The sequence below is a fragment of the Leptinotarsa decemlineata genome, unplaced genomic scaffold (genome assembly GCF_025532065.1).
Source record: "Leptinotarsa decemlineata unplaced genomic scaffold, Ldec_3_MD MMD2_tig00000505_RagTag_RagTag, whole genome shotgun sequence".
Taxonomy (NCBI): domain Eukaryota; kingdom Metazoa; phylum Arthropoda; class Insecta; order Coleoptera; family Chrysomelidae; genus Leptinotarsa; species Leptinotarsa decemlineata.
Window position 1 is genome coordinate 18,831,911 of NW_027412549.1, and position 17,402 is coordinate 18,849,312.

Consider the following 17,402-nt stretch of genomic DNA (forward strand, 5'->3'; position numbering starts at 1 on the left):
TGGGTTAGCACTCAGTAACAACCGTTATATTTTAATTCTGAATCATGCTGTCGACTACTTAGTGTTTGTTCGTCTACTTCTTCTCGTGCTATGAGAATGTTAGGGATTGACAAAGATACACATACAAAATGTTCTGGGATATATGATGGAGTTTAAGTATAGGAATTTAGTTTATTAAAGGTTTATAGTTTGATTTTATTGTAATCTAAAAATTGGATAAGAATCTTTGTGATTTGTATATTCAGATTACGAAAAACTTGAAATATGTTAAAGGGGGAATTAATACCATGTTAGGGATAACATTGATAGGGCATTCCAGGAAAATATGGTTTACGTTTTCTACTAGACCGCATTCACAGTATGGGTGATCAACTATTCCTAACTTGTACTGATGTTCTTTAGTATGACAATGACCGGTTTTCATCCGTATTATGGTGGTGATGTGTCTCCTATCTATATACGGTAGGGAGAATAATGCTATTTTACTGGGGTATTTTTCATGGACTTTGTTATAGGATTTACCTGTTTTTATAATGTCATTTTCCCATAGCGACTTAAAGTTTTTTATGATATTAATTTTTAAAATCGAGTATATTGTGTTGTTGTCTATTTTGATTTTTAATGGGATGTTCAAGTTGGTTCCTATTTTTGCTAAACAATCTGCCCTATCATTCCCTATGATGTCTGAATGTCCAGGTATCCATGCAAATTTGAAAATGATATTGTTTAAAGAGGCGTGATATGCCATATTCCTGATCGAAAGACTAATGTGGTCGATTTTGGAAGTGACCTTTTTCAGCAAGATTTTTTCTAATGCACTTTTGGAGTCCGTAAGTATTAATTTTTTTTTTGAATATTTTCTTAAACATGTCATCATACCTTCGTGGATAGCTATTAATTCTGCGTCACATATGTTTAATATGTCGTTGACCCTGGCTGAAAAGGAATAATCTATATCTGGTATAAAGATCCCTATACCCGTTTTTCCTTCCTTATTGGATGCATCTGTATATACGAACTTATATTGATTTTTAAATTCTTCAGTGGCTATTTCAAATATCATATTATTATTAATATTTGTTTTTTCCATATTTAAATTTATTACTGTCATTTCATGTGTGTAGGTCTTAAAGTTAAAGCTAAAACAAGGAGGAATCTCATTAGTATATACCCAAGTTTTATAAGGTTGTAGATTTTCTACTACTGTTACCAAATATGGTTTTTCTCTATTTTTCCAGTAACCTAATTTCTCATCGCAGATTGCTTTAAAGGTAGTGATAAGTTGGATTATTGGTGAGTTGCATGCCAGTCTGTATGTCAGAAATTTGGAGGCTAACAAGAGTTGACGACATTCTAATTTTATTTCCCCAGTTTCCCCTAGTAATGGGTTTATGGGTGTGGATTTCATTGTACCTGTTATTAACCTTAGCCCTTGATTGTGAATTTTGTTTAGAGTGTTTAAGTTTCTTCTAGTGGTGGGTTTGAAGAACATGGAGCCAAAATCTAAATGTGATTGTACTAGTCCCTTGAAAGTTAGCATCATTGTTTTGGGATCAGATCCCCACCATATTTTGCAGAAACATTTCAGAACATTAAGTTCTTCCCTTGCTTTTCTAGTAATGTAGTCTATATGTTTATCTCATTTCAGATTGAAATTTATGATCATACCTAGGTATTTAACCTCGTTTTTTAAATTGATTGTTGCATTATTTATCTTTATATTAAGAGATTTATTTTGAATTTTTTTTTATTAAATAAAATACCCTCATATTTGTCGTGTGAAATGGGCAGGTCGTGATGATCCATCCATTGATGGATAATATCTAGGGTTTTATTAATTTTTTGATTGATGTCAGAAATATCTGATCCTTTCACCATTACTATTAAATCGTCCGCATATGCTATTAATTCACTGTGATTAGGAATTATTTGAAAAAGTGAAGCAATGTAAATATTAAACAGGGTAGGGCTAAGTGGGGACCCTTGTGGAAGACCCTTGGTTGTTACTGCTGGACCATGTTTCTCTCCCTCATTGTCCATAATTATATTTTCCCTGTTCATTAATATGTTAAATATAAGATTACTGATATCTGAGTTTATTCCATACTGCAAAAGGTATTTGTATAGTTTATGTATATTTACATTATCATACGCTCCTTTTATGATTTCGTTCATTCTTAACCTAAACTTCTTCTTCTTTATATAAGGAAGAAACACCTAACCTAACCTAACCTAACCTAACCTAACCTAACCTTCCTTCTTCAGGCTAGCTTCTTCAGAGGTTTATACATCCTGAGTTATCATCTCTGAATATTACGGCTGCGTAAGGTGTATTCATGTTGACTCAGGTTGTTTGGTGTGCTAGTACCTATAACTGGGTTAGGTTATTTGTCAATAACATTTGTCGACACTTTTCTACCTGCCGTCATGCTGTTTGCTATTCTTGAACTTCTTAGAATGGGATTTCATATTTGGTTGAGGTTCACAGCTTCTTCTTGTTTAAATTAATTACGTGTTTGTGTATCTATACAGGCCGCTTCTTTTATCATGTGGTAACATTGCTATATTCTAAACCGTAACAGATACGAAGACGACTGAATGGGAAAAAAGGTAACTGTCATCGGGAACAATACAGTGGTCGTAAACAATTTACGGGAACTCTCTGGTCGTAAACAATTTACGGGAAAACAAAAAATGCTGTTTTTCGTTTTTTTCGAATGAAATTGCTATTTCGGAAAATATCAAAAAACGGAAAAGGAATATGTGTGTATTCGAAGTGTACTATGACGATTTAATAATAAATATTCATTTTTCTGCTTTAAAAATGCTATTACCTTGAAATATTTGCTTGTATTAACACCATTTTTAACTAAAGCACTTGACTTTATTATTGAAAACTTGCTCCACAAAGTTGACGAGTTACAAATTTCCGATTTTTCTTCTAGATAGGCTAAGAAGATGGTTTCGCTGAAATTTTCTTTAACGTTTTCAAGTCTACCCCAGCTAAGAAAATTAGAATATGCGATTTCGTACTGCTGAGCCGATTTTTTTGGTAACGATTCAGTTGAAGCTCTTTTTGCAGCCTCTTTAATATCGTCAGGAACACACAATTCCAACTATTATGCAAGACATTAAACACTAGAACTTCAAATGTGACTTTATAAATAAAACGCGTGAGCTGTAAACAATACTGTTGGTTGGTAACCAGGTGATTTGGCGTCACCTGACACGGCCACTTCACAGCAAATCAGATAATATATATAAATCCTTTATTTAGCAATGAAACTGCTAATACAATACATTTATAATCAAATACGACACCACAATGTGTTAGTCAACTAAACTCAGGAATAAAATTTCAAAGGATGAGTACTACAATAAATATACAACATCTACTTAAAATATCACATTTGTTAGTCAATATAAAACACAAACAAAATAGAAATATAGAATACAAAAAAAAAGTTTATACAGTCAAAATTATATTATATAAAGACTAGTTCATTCACCCAATAGATGACTCTTCAACTTCCTTTTGAATAATGCAAGAGTGCTCCATTCTTTAATATTTTTGTTCAAACTATTAAAAGCTAACATTCCTGCATGGTAAATGGATTTCTCAGTACACTTTTTATTTTTAACTCCTACATACAGTGTCACCGATAAAGTCCGCATCAAATAGGAAACTTTTTTATTTATCGTTTTATGTGAAATTTGATTTTGGCAGTAGATTTTGCTTAAGAAATGATGTCAAATGGCGTCTACAAAATAGGTCACGTGATTTCCTTAACCTGTCAAAATTGACATTTAAAAAAAGAAACATCGAAAAATGACATTATTCTTCAAAATATCCAAAAATATCAAAGGATAAAAACATTTTCTTTTGTAATTTTATACCCACACACCAAGTTTCAAACCCATGATAAGTATTTTATATTTTCACTATTTTTCCGCACTCCTGCTTTTTCTACTTATCAAAATTTAAGCACAACTGTACTAAATCCTTTATTTTAACTAAACTCGTCACCGAATTTCTTTTTTTGTAATATAATAATATTTTAAGAGCCTTTTTGATGTAAAAAACAAATTTTGAAAAATAAAAGTTGTCAAACTTGATGCAAAGTTCATCTAGTTTCAACGGGGCTTTCAAAACTATACAGTACTTGAGTTTTTTAAGGAGCAAATGGCCTCACAATATGAATTAGAACAAAACGGAACATTAGGAAACATCATTTCGTGATTCTTGAAGCCCATTCAATAAAAGAAAAAAACTCATAATGTTTACATTTACCTACTCCGCTAACAACACTAATTTAAAAAAACTGGGTAGGCTGTGAAAAAATATGAAACTACATAATGTGTTTTAGAAAACGTCACTGTCACTGATTAAATTAATGCCCGTTAGTTCAATGTAATGTATGAAAATTAAAATAATATGTTATCTTTACAAGAAAAAATTGAAATTGTGCTAATTTGTGGTGAAAACACATTGCATCGACAAGTGGCTGATATTTTTAACGCAAGACATCCTGGTAGACATGTACAGCAATCCACTGTAAGTAGGATTAAAAAAAAATTAAACTGACTGGTTCAGTTGAAAATACTTTTAAAAAACGTCATAATCCATCACGCAATAATGATGAGGTTCAGTTGGCTGTCTGCCTGGATGTTATCGAACAGGGAAAATCAAGTATTACCTAATATTCCGAAACAATTACCATTGTTTCCTAATGTTCCGTTTTGTTCTAATTCATATTGTGAGGCCATTTGCTCATTAAAAAACTCAAGTACCGTATAGTTTGGAAAGCCCCGTTGAAACTAGATGAACTTTGCATCAAGTTTGACAACTTTTATTTTTCAAAATTTGTTTTTAACATCAAAGAGGCTCTTAAAATATTATTATATTACAAAAAAAGAAATTCGGTGACGAGTTTAGTTAAAATAAATGATTTAGTATAGGTGTGCTTAAATTTTGATAAGTAGAAAAAGCAGGAATGCGGAAAAATAGTGAAAATATAAAATACTTATTATGGGTTTGAAACTTGGTGTGTGGGTATAAAATTACAAAAGAAAATGTTTTTATCCTTTTATATTTTTGGATATTTTGAAGAATAATGTCATTTTTCAATGTTTCTTTTTTTAAATGTCAATTTTGACAGGTTAAGGAAATCACGTGACCTATTTTGTAGACGCCATTTGACATCATTTCTTAAGCAAAATCTACTGCCAAAATCAAATTTCACATAAAACGATAAATAAAAAAGTTTCCCATTTGATGCGGACACTGTATATGTTATTACGCGTTCTTGTATTATAGTGATGATGATTCCCATTGTATTCAATATGCCTACTCAAGTATGTCGGTGATAGTTGATTATTCATTTTATATTATCATTGTATAGTAATATATGAGATCTGTCACAGCCATCCATTGCAATTCCTTCAGTATTGCTTTGATTGGTGTCTGTCTTGGTTTTCTTAATATGATCCTCATGGCTCGGTTTTGCTGTTTTTGTGATCTATCCATTTCATTTTTATTGGCAGTATATATCATATATACTATAATTTTTGCAGATTTTGTAAGTGTTGACGAAATCCTTTCTAGAAAGCTAACATTTCTTGAGATAGTTTTTATTACCTCTTGTACGTGTTCTTTGAATGTTAAGCCTCTATCAATTAAGACTCCAAGATATTTCGTCGCACTAACGGTTTCTATTTCTATATTATCAATATGGATATTCATGATATTCCGTTTAATTAGTAAATTACATGAATTTTGATTTATTACCATTCAATTTCAATACATTATAACTACACCACTGACTTATTTTTTGTAGTTCACTATTCATTGTATCTATCAAATGTTCCACATCATGTGCACAGTAATATACAAGTGTGTCATCAGCAAAGAGATGAATTTTACACTTGTCTACCTCATTAACAATATTATTTATATATATTAGGAATAAGAGTGGTCCTAGTGTACTGCCCTGAGGTACTCCGTTGTTATTGAGAATTTCACAGGACATTACTTTATTGAGTTTTGTTACTTGTCTTCTACTCTTTAGGTAATCTTCAAACCATTTATAGACTGTACCGGATATATGAATATGAAAATAGTTAACTGACAAGGGACGTCAGAATCTGTTTTTATAGAAATATCTGTTTTATTATGAAGCAGGACAGTTGTACAAAAAACTTTTTATGATATCTGTGTTAACAGTAAGTTTTATTTTTCACTCACAGAATAAAACCTTTCTTTCAACACTCGTATCATAAATAGCTATAAGAGTCAAATTTCACATCTATAGCAGTAGCTAAGGCAATGCCATTATAACCGGGTATTGTGTTCATCGAACAATTTTTGTGGATACAATAGAAACATCTAGAAATAACAGTATTGATTTTTTTCAAAGATTTTTTCTACTTCCAATCGCTTTTGAAATTGATTTCAAACTACTTCTGTTGATTTTTTTGTATTAAAATTTAATAGTTTTATAGGAATAATTTTATATTTTCCCTGACCATTAGTCTGGTTCACATGTACTCGATTTAGCTCTTTTTGGTGACATTTTTCAGCCCTGTCCAAAAATTACGACCAAGATGTCATTCGATTCGTATTTTTGCCTAGAAAGTTTAAGGGAAGGTCCAAAAAAGGTTACAAAAAAAGTACATGTGGACTAGACTACATCTGCAATTGAATCTATGCACTTGAATATCTGAAGTGGCGAATTGCATTGGTAAAACTGATTATTGATTATTGGTCAGAGCACCTTTTAAGATACCGAATTGTCTATGAACTTACTTCTTCCATTGTGTTTTACTGTTATTATTCGTGTTGGTCTTTCCACCAGATTTATTTCTGTTTAGTGCAAGTAACAAGTTATATTTGTTAAATTATTTCATAATAAGTTTTATTGTGCGAATCTCGTTTAATTGAAAGGTCATATTTTAATTAGAATTATTTTCTTCTTATTATGTTATTCATAATTCAGAATCTTCGACTCGATAATATCACAAGTATCCCAATTAAACTGACCTTGTGAAGAACGATGAATAAATCAGTTTTGTCTATTTTAATATACATACGGAAACTACACATGGTTTGTTATATCCCTAAACACCGTTTTCACTGATAAAGTCGAATCTCCTCGGAATTCCTCAGAAGCAGCTCCGATTTTTTCAAATTTATTTGAAATTAGAAACCTTCTGAAGCGGGACAAAATCATTTATACATTTCAAATAATACCTGTATGTATATAGTATATAAAAAACTCAGGTTTATGTTTTATTTTTCAAAAATTCTGGATTAACGTAACACAAGTGGATTCCATCATTCCGCCAACATAAAAATTTTGTGTTCGGAATTCGATAAAATCGACGAAGGCCGTTTATGCCTGGTCCTGATTGGTGACGGTTTTAACGGTGAGAATTTTGCAAAGAGCGTGAGGTCTAGTTATTATGGTGGGTTAGGCAGAACTTTGACGCAACAAGTATGCCTAGAACGCAAGACTGGGCGATTGGAATTGATATTTTCCGCATTGGATGGAGAACGAACCATGAATATACATCACATAACCCAATCAAAATTACAAACAATTGTAACTTTTTTTTTCATAATATATTCGCTACTATATTTATCAATTTTCATTATGATCCAAATGCTGGTTTATGATTGAAGAAGCTATTGTATAGCGAAACACGTGTCGCGGTTTCTGTAAAACCCTTTATAGTGAAAATCATACGATAAACTGTATTAATTCGTTTTTTTCATGATCCCAATGGTTGTATTTTTAGCTTGGCATTGTTTTATTGTTCAGTAACCTTACTCATATATTGAAAACTTCACGGATGCGCCATCTTTTTATTGGTAGTAATACTAGATTAGCGAACATGTTCAACCTTTTCAGTTTTATTGCTCATACGTAGATGGAGTATAGAACGAATTCTCTTGGTAAGTTATTCTAAATGCATTGTCGACTAACTTCCAACCCCAGTCTTTTGGATCTAGCTGATAACCAAGTCACACTTGAACTTGGTGATATACCCGGAAAAGATATTGATGAGCAGCAACTGAGGTTGGAGGAAGACTAATTGCACCTGTTTCTCATTTTTAGTGTTTTTTACGAAACATGCATATCGATACTTATCTAGGAAGGTTTTTTTTTCGGAGCTTTGTACATAGAAAAAGAAACTGAATCACGTTGGTGATAATTTCTTGTTGAGTCGAATTACTTTTTTTGAAAACTTCAGCACATTGAACTAAATCTTGTTTTTCAAACATTTTAAAGACTGTTGCTATACCCCTCCTGTAAAATGCAGACGTCGTATCACAGCCAGTTATTACGTGTAAAAGTAGTACATGATTTTGACTCTTTGCAAAAGTAGATAAACTTTTTGACGAATATATTTCGGTTTGACTTTGAGCTTTTCCTGGCTTCAGAAAGAAAATAGTTTTTTCAGGTGGAGTTCGAGCAGTAAGAAGTACGAGTAAGTCTACATCTTCACCAACAACAATAGTTGTATTTGTCAAATTAAATTGCTCTATAGCTGTTTCAATAATCAGTACGTCGACATCATTATTAGCCTGTTTAACCAATATATTTTCGCCAATAAACTTATCCTTCAACATCGAAATGAACCGAGATTACCGATTACAACTTTTACAACTTTTTAACTCGTCGTATCCCAGAAACGGTGGCTCTAAGAAAAAAAAGTATTGATACATTTTTTTGTAGAGAATTTCATGATCTACAATTTTTATCCGAGGTTATTCCATGATACTTCCATGAAAATCGTGAAAAACCAATTTTTTTCGAGATATTTGACCTTTGACCTCGAATAAATTTTTTTTCAGGCATCGCAATCATTCGGAATTTTGAAATCATATTTTTAACTATGTTTTGAACAATTACACGTATTTGCAGGTTGTTGTAAATTTATGTACCTTCACTCTTATTTTTTAGTCTAATTTGACCGGACTGTTCGAAGGGGTGAAACATATTAATTCTTGCTCAGCTCTGCTTATATATGGTATTCATTTTTTAACTTGTATTGTAAATGATTTTCGTGCATTTGATGCCATTTCACCAAAAATCTACACTGATACCTTGAGGATCAAGAGCTATCAGCGATGTCTCCTGGATAATTGACTGGCACTTTTTTCACTTGGTTTCCTATTGAAGAAGTGATAGAAAGCTATATCTGGAACTACAAAACATTCTATTTCTATTATTAATCATTCTAATGAGATTAGGATTTTAGTTATGAGTGTGGTGCCCCATTTTCCGAAGACTATAGTAAAATATATGAGTAGTAGGTAATTTACAACATTTATTGAAAGAAGCTCCAAATGAATTATAATTCATGATATGATCTCTACAACTATATTTCACAATGTATTGGATATATTATATATTCAATTTCTTCTTTTAATGGAATTCACTTCCAAGTTTCTTTAATCAAATCAGCAGCTTTTTCACCAATCATAATACAAGGCGCCATTAGATTGGAGGAAATGGTCACAGGTATTACACTAGCGTCGGCAACTCGCAATTTGTGTACTCCGTACACTCTCAGTTTTTCATCCACCACGGCTTCTTTGTCAGTCACTGGTCCCATTTTGGCAGTTCCGCTTATTTGACCCAAGTTGACGGACAAATATTTGATGGCACATTTCCAGTAATTGTCACCTTCATAGTGTTCACACCCCGGTACTTTATTGTGGTTCAGATGGATGCCGAGTTTTTGTAAAGCATCAGTGTGTGAAAGCTTCAGAGATAGTTTGATCCCTGCCAGCAGGCTCTCCACATCTCGGTCGTCTAGATCTGTTAAGGAGTTGGTGTTGATCAGAGGGTGGTGTAGTGGGTCGCTGTCATGAAGGGTTAAGGCTCCGGTAGATTTGGGGTGGAGTAGTATGACTTGGATGGAGAAGCCTTCTGCTGGTTCTAACGGAGCCCAAACGGCGTCGTAGATTTCTTTTCTAACTCTTAGAGATTTTTGAATTTGGTGACCTGTGGAAGTGAAAGGATTTTAATTCGTCAAAAATGAAGAATTCACCAAGTTTTTTCATTGTCGTTTATAAAGTGTGACACACGCAAGATAAAGACACCCCTGTATTTTAGTCGTTTTTGAAAGCAGATATTTTATTTTTGATACAGGTTAGACCGCACTTTTCGCAATCATTATAATAGGGGACCCCAAGCGGGGATTTCGGGATTTACTAAAGCGCGGCAGATTAATATACAGGGGGACACCTTGTACCCCGTTAAGTACCTCCACTAAATATGAGCCCCATATTTAAGGCCGCCTGTGAGGGATAACAGATCAGATTAGTAAAAAAAATTGATCATCAGAAATTCTCGAGCGCGTCAGATCAAGGTAGGGTGAGTTAATTACATGCTAAAAAGTGTATATCCCAGTAATCTGACAATTTATAGAGTGACGTGAAGAAAGGGGAGGGCAGCAAAGTTGTAAAAAAATAACGTCATTTCGACATTCTCGAGCGTAGCTATTTTTTTTTTCATTTTGAAGGAAATGATTCAAGGATAACAAAAAATATATAATCTGACGATTTCCGCAAGCCGAAATAACAAAAATTCTTCGATAAAGTTTAATGCGTGCAGCAGTGTAATACCTATATTTCCCTCTCCGAGTTTCTATTCCTCTATTCTCTATTCACTTTTTCTCTATCTATTACTATCTCACTCCGTCCCCACTCTAAATTCTGTTGCCATGACGCCATAACAGCTGATCACAGAGACTCGTTCGTGATGAAGATGAAGCTGATGATTAATTAATCAATTAATTGATAGATGTAGCCGTTACTTCGTGGTAGGAAATCATAATGAAGAAAAGAGAAATTAAACTTTCTATGTTTTTTACCACTTTTATTTGTAACTAACGTTACTGCCGTTCCATGTCTCTTCTCTTCATTAATTAATCAATTGATTATAAAAAATTAAATTTTTTTGAGCATTTCAAAAAAATTGTTTTCTTATAAATTTCTTATAAAGTATTCTACTTGAGAAACATGCACTTATTTATTTGCATGCTATTTCCTGAGCTTTTCAATCAATTGAGTTCAATGAATTAAAAAAAAAAATATATTGTTTTTGTTAGATTGAGCGAATCCCTTTAGATAATGGTTAGACTATGAGACAGCACGTCTAAAACATAAAGATGAACATATATATCTTAATCTGACGCGCTTGAGTATTTCAAAATGGCGAATTTTTTTTGCACATTATAATAATGGCCGCGAGTTTGCGTCAGATCGAAATCGTCAGATTATTGAATGAGAGCTTTTTTTTGTTGCACTTAACAACCCCTTAGAAAATCTGATGCGCTCGATTAGGTTTTTTTCTTTTCACTTTTAACCCTTTCGTACAACCACCCACATCATGCCAATGATCAGATTAACATACTAACATCGTTAAAAATACGTAGGACATTGATGCTATCAATATCTGACGCGCTCGAGTATGTCCATGCAACAGTGTTTTTTTACATATTTAAAAATCTATAGCCGCTTCCCCCACCGATGAAAAGGTATATGTTATAAAACATTTTTTTCTTCTTATCATTTAAGCTTTCCAACCTAATATGTCCCAGTGACGCTCGAGTAAATCCCCATTTTGCATCGTGGGCTCCCCTGCTGTTAGCCAGATTGATAGCCTTAAACCCAGCTCAAATTGAAGATTATTATTTCATCAAATGTTAGTTAATCGACTCCAATTTTGAGGAATTTTTAAATTTCCTGTTAAATAAGATTGGTTGCGAATGTGTCTAATTTTGAATGGAAAATCGTCGTTCTTAATGTTTCACTCTCATAGTTTGTGACTGTAGCTATAGCTTCTTATTTAGAACTATTATTTGGAAATCGGACATGAATATCCAAAATTGAAAATTTGGTTTGATATTCGGTATGTGAGGTCAAAATCGATTTCTAAGCAACTCAAATGATATATTTTGGCATCATCAACACGAAAAAAGTGCTACCAGTGAAGCAATTTGAGAACCGAATGGGATTCGAATATGAAATATTGGGTCAAATTGTCATTGCACAATTTTTAGAGTAGGCTTCATTCAATATTTTGAAAATAAGGAATAGTACTTTTCATTCTAAATAGAAAACTACTTTTAAATGTTTGGAATAACTGCATGTAATATTCATTCTCAGTGTATACTATATTTAGTTTTTTAATCTTCTTTTTCGAAAGTCATGAAAACTTTTACATAGATAGTAGGACAAATCGATTTTAATTTTCATCATTCTTGATGGAAAACCCAAACTTTATGAATTTAAATTTGACAGAAAATTCATAAGTGATACATTTTTTGATAATTCTAAAATACAAATCATTAAATTATAAAACAACAGCAAACATTCATTGGCGCTCCGGGGCGGCTTCATTAATTCCAGTGGCGCATTTGCTTTTTCTGCTGCAGGAATACCCGGAATAATACCCGGCGGTATAATTTTTCAATGCTGAAAATCTTAATGCATTTTATTATAGAATTGGTTGCAGCAAAAGGATACGTCAGTTTGGCTACACCTCGATTTTTCCTGATCGCTAGCGTAGGAGATAGGGACCTAATTGATAAGCAGCACGATCAGCAAGATTAACCCTGCTGGATTACTTTCTTTGGGGTCATTTAAAAGTAAAGTTTATGTTGACAGACATGTTGGACGCTCAAAGAAGAGGATTCTTCAGAAATTTGCCCGTCTCTTTAGTGGCCGGCAAATAGAACATTCAATTTTATTTTTAATGATTTTTCAAAAATTTTTTTGTATTCAGTATAAAAGATGTTATTAATCAAGTTATTACAAGTGGTAATATGTCATTTGAATTTTTAAAGTTGGAATTGTCAGGTATTAATGCCGAAGGGGTAAGGATTTAAAAATTACGTGATAAAGTGGTAATTTCAACACAAAAATCGAACCTCTTGTCGATTTCTTGAAAAAAGAGAGCAAGGTATAGCTTTTGATTGTTATGTCTTGAATTCCTCTCACCTCTGTTATATATGTTGTTTGAAATTAGGAGTTCGATATCTGGGTAGTGTGCTTGTTCTTTTGATGCATCTGTTTTGAGAAAGCCTATGGCTTCAATTCCTGCAGAGGTCAGAGGACCTTTACCATTCTTGAGGTACTCCATGAGAAATTCAGATTCTCCATGAACTTTAGAGGTTTCGTTGAGTATGAAATTCAAACCAATGAATCCGACTTGATCTTTTAAATTTTTTCCTACCCTGAGGTCGGCGACGGGAGTAATATGGAGTTGTTCCAGTTCTTCTTTGGGACCAATTCCTGTAAGAGAGTTGCAATGGCCAAGTAGAAAAAATGTAATAATAATTCACTTAATTTCATTACTATTTAGATTGTAGATTATATTTCACAAAAAACATTATTTCTTTTTAACAATCGAAATGTTTCCATTTTTCATTTAATAGTTGAATTAGTACAATTTTGCTGGCCACTAAACTCAAAATTGAATGAATAATACCATAGTTCATTCTCAATTCATATACACAGAAGTAAACGATCACACGTGCTGAATCTAACATGGCAGTACCGGGAAAATATTAAACCATAGTTTTTCATAAGTTGCCAGAAGATAGTGCCTTTAGGTAATATCATTATTCATTTTAGCAATTGAAATCATGACAAATGTCTACCAAATCTGTACACTGATGATTCGAGAGGCATTTTTGTTTCAGATAATATTGAAGACCAGACATAGTTATTTAGAAGTTGGTAGGAGATGATGCCCTCAGGCAATATTGCTATTTATTTTAGCGATTGAAATCATGACGAATGTTTACGAAATTTATACACTGATGATTCGAGAGTCAATTTTGTTTTAGATAATATTGAAGACCAGACATAGTTATTTAGAAGTTGGTAGCAGATGATGCCCTCAGGCAATATTGCTATTTATTTCAGCGATTGAAATCGTGACAAATATTTACGAAATTTATACACTGATGATTTGAGAGGCATTTTTGTGTCAGAAAATATTGAAGACCAGACATAGTTGTTCAGAAGTTGACAGCAGATAATGCCCTCAGTCAGTATTGCTATTTATTTTAGCGAGTGAAATTATGACAAATATCAAAGTACGATGCCTATACATTTATAGTTCGAGAAATTATTGTTTGTTTCAGAAAATATTGAAAACCAGACATACTTGTTTGGAAGTTGGCAGCAAATGATGACATCAGTCGATATTGCTATTTATTTTAGCGATTGAAATCATGACAAGTGTCTACGAAACCTATAAACCAATGATTCGAGACGCATTTTAGTTTCAGAAAAAATTGAAGACCAGATATAGTTGTTCAGAAGTTAGCAGCAGATGATGCCCTCAGTCAATATTATTATTTATTTTAGTCATTGAAATTATGGCAAACGTCAAACTACGATGCTTATACATTGATAGTTCGAGAGATGCGTTTTTGTTTCAAGAAAATATTGAAGACCAGACGTAGTTGTTTTGAAGTTGCCAGAAGATGGTCCCTTAGTCAATATTTCTATTTATTTTCAGAATTAAAATTATGACAAACGTCGAACAATGACGTCTATTCTTATCAAACTATGATGAATATACTCTGATAGCTCGAGAGGCATATTTGTTTCAGAAAATAGTGAAGACCATACGTAGTTGTTCTGTAGTTGTCATAAGATGAAGCCTGTAGTGAATATTTCCTATTGTTTCTGCAATTGAAATTATGAAAAACGTCAAACTACGATGCATATATACTACTGGTTTGAGGGATGCGTTTTTGTTTCAAGAAAATATTGAAGACCAGACGTAGTTATTCAGAAGTTACCAGTAGATTGTGGATTGTGCCCTTAGATAATTTTGCTATTTATTTAAAATTATGACAAACGCGAAACTATGATGTCTATACCCTGATAATTTGAAAGAGACGCTCCTGTTTCAGAAAATATTGAGAACCAGACGTAGTTGCCAAATGGTTACCAAAAGATGGTGCCTCAGTTAATTTTACAGTTATCAATTGTTATCTTTGAACTAAAGAAGTGAAGTTAGTGCAATACCACAAAATTTGTGTTTTGACTCAACAATTGAGGTTGAAAAGCTTATTTCAAATTTGAAAACTTGTTATTCAATACTCAGTTTCTCGATTTTTGTACTCGTGGTAAATTCAATAGTTCAAAGTTTATTGGCTATTATACATGTATTGGCTATTATTATGTGAAAAGAATCATAATTCACATCATTACGTTGAATAATTTTTAAAACTGGACTACAATCAACTGTGGAAAGGGCGGCATCCTACGATAATTTGGAAAAAGTTCAAGTCGAAATGAAATCAAGTTTATTGATCATCTGATTCACTTGAAAATTCTATACTTGCGCGTCGATACACCGGTGTATAAAGACACCTGGCATCGAAGTAAAACAAAAACGACAACTAGTACCTCAACTTCTAAGAACATTGTTCAAAATCCATTGTAGTATTGAAAAAAGTAATCATATTCATACATTGATCAATATTACTCAGTAAAATATTTTATAAGATACGTGTAATCTTTGTATACCGAACCACTTATATTTGTCATTAGAGAAGAAATCGATGAGCACTGAAAACTGGTTTTCCATATGTGATGAAGAAAAAGTATACTGAGTCATAATGCGACTAGGAATAGTTAGCAGATTGAGGAGTTGAAACGTGTGAATCAACTCCAAAATTACTTACCAGAAAGCATCAATAACTGTGGAGTATTGATGGCTCCCGCAGACAAAATGATTTCCTTCGTAGTTTTAGCTACATAAAGGTGGCCATCGTGAATGAATTTCACGCCATAAGCTTCTTTGGTGTGAGGACTGATGAGAATCTGAATGACGCGACTTAGAGGTACCACCTCCAGATTTTTTCTTTTCTTAGCAGGTTCCAGGTAAGCCTGCGCTAGACTGTTTCTCTTGCCATTTTTCGTTATCGCTTGAGGAATTGCTAGGCCGAGCTGTTCTTTGCCATTATAGTCGATTGTTTTGATACCGAGTTCATGACCTGCTTGGAGTATGGTATGACCTAGGATTGTGGAATGTTGGTAATTTTCCAAATGTAGGGGCCCTCCTGTGGAATATTGTGCAAAAATGTGTGTCTTTAGTATCGAGTTGTTTCATTATTGAATTTTTTGATGGTATTACCAACTCCAGTGACATATAAGGTCAGTGTCTGATATGAAAATGGTTAGTTTGATGAGGACTCAAAGTGAAATTCGCACAATAACCATGCATTATTGTTATTTTCTGATTTTTTATAGATACTCTTAAGAAATTGAAAATATCTTACCCAAATTATGATGTTTTCTATCAAAATCGGAAATGTGAGCATCTTCAATCTTTTTGAAATAAGGCAGGACGTCATTCCAACACCACTCTGGTAGTCCAAGATCAGCCCATAGGTCGTAGTCTCTTTGATTTCCTCTACCGTATAACATATCATTCACAGCTGTGTTTCCACCAAGTGCTTTTCCGGCTGCTATCGAACACCTGTGCTCTTCCATGCCTAAAAATAATTTTCGATAGAAAAAAATTGAAAATATCGAACGTTCTAGATGTTCAGTAGTCATTCCAATTGCATACTATTAATCGTTCAATCCTTCTCTAGGACATCTTGGAACATAGCGAACAAAGTATACACTTTTTATTTGTGCTTCAAAAAAAATCAGAGGGATTTTCCACTTATTTCCAATGCAAAATGAACATAGAAACTTACCTAGACATGAATGATTTTGTGAAACAGTAGAGTACCTCCAGTCGTAAGGAGTGGTTTGTAAATAGTGATACATCGAAGGAACTTGACTTATCTTCGTTTCCGGAGCTCCGGCTTCCAAAAGTAATACTTTCCATTCCGGAATTTCAGACAACCTGTTTGCTATGACCGATCCTGATGGGCCAGATCCAATTATGATGAAATCGTACTCTATTGCATCTGAAAAAAAAACGGAAGATCAAACTGTTTGATATTCCTCTTGAAGATGATCACTTGGTGATCGAAACACGTGTCGAGGTGTAAAAATAATGGTTTGGTGTTGGAAAAAATTCCAGTAATATTCATTACTACACCAAAGGATCCAAACAGTGCGTCACAAGTCCAGTTCTTTAGTTCACTTCCTGATGATACTGATAATCTCAGTGCAGCAACAGGTATATCAATGTAGAAGATATTCCACAGGAATCAAATGCCAATTATCTGAAAATTTTACACGGAGTGGATACTGATTTTCACAAGGTGCCCGATGAAAGAGGCATGCAAAGCATAACTATATTACTGGCAGTAGGTGAATTAGTGTAAAATTCGATTTTGAAAATAAATCGAACCTGACAAAAATATACTCACAGCAAATTCTCGTTAATTAGAGGAAAGTCTGT

General features: G+C 33.2%; 1 protein-coding gene across 1 annotated transcript in view; it reads right to left on the reverse strand.

Moving 5' to 3' along the window:
- Positions 1-9,313: 9,313 nt before the first annotated feature.
- LOC111501935 (uncharacterized) overlaps positions 9,314-17,402 on the reverse strand; it is a 61,516-nt gene continuing 53,427 nt past the window's right edge. The window contains exons 11-15 of the mRNA XM_074174242.1: positions 16,747-16,962; positions 16,321-16,536; positions 15,724-16,101; positions 13,016-13,309; positions 9,314-10,013 (exon numbers count right to left, since the gene is read on the reverse strand). Coding sequence (XP_074030343.1) covers positions 9,442-10,013; positions 13,016-13,309; positions 15,724-16,101; positions 16,321-16,536; positions 16,747-16,962 — 1,676 coding nt within the window. The 3' untranslated portion in view covers positions 9,314-9,441. The remainder of the gene's footprint in view (positions 10,014-13,015; positions 13,310-15,723; positions 16,102-16,320; positions 16,537-16,746; positions 16,963-17,402) is intronic.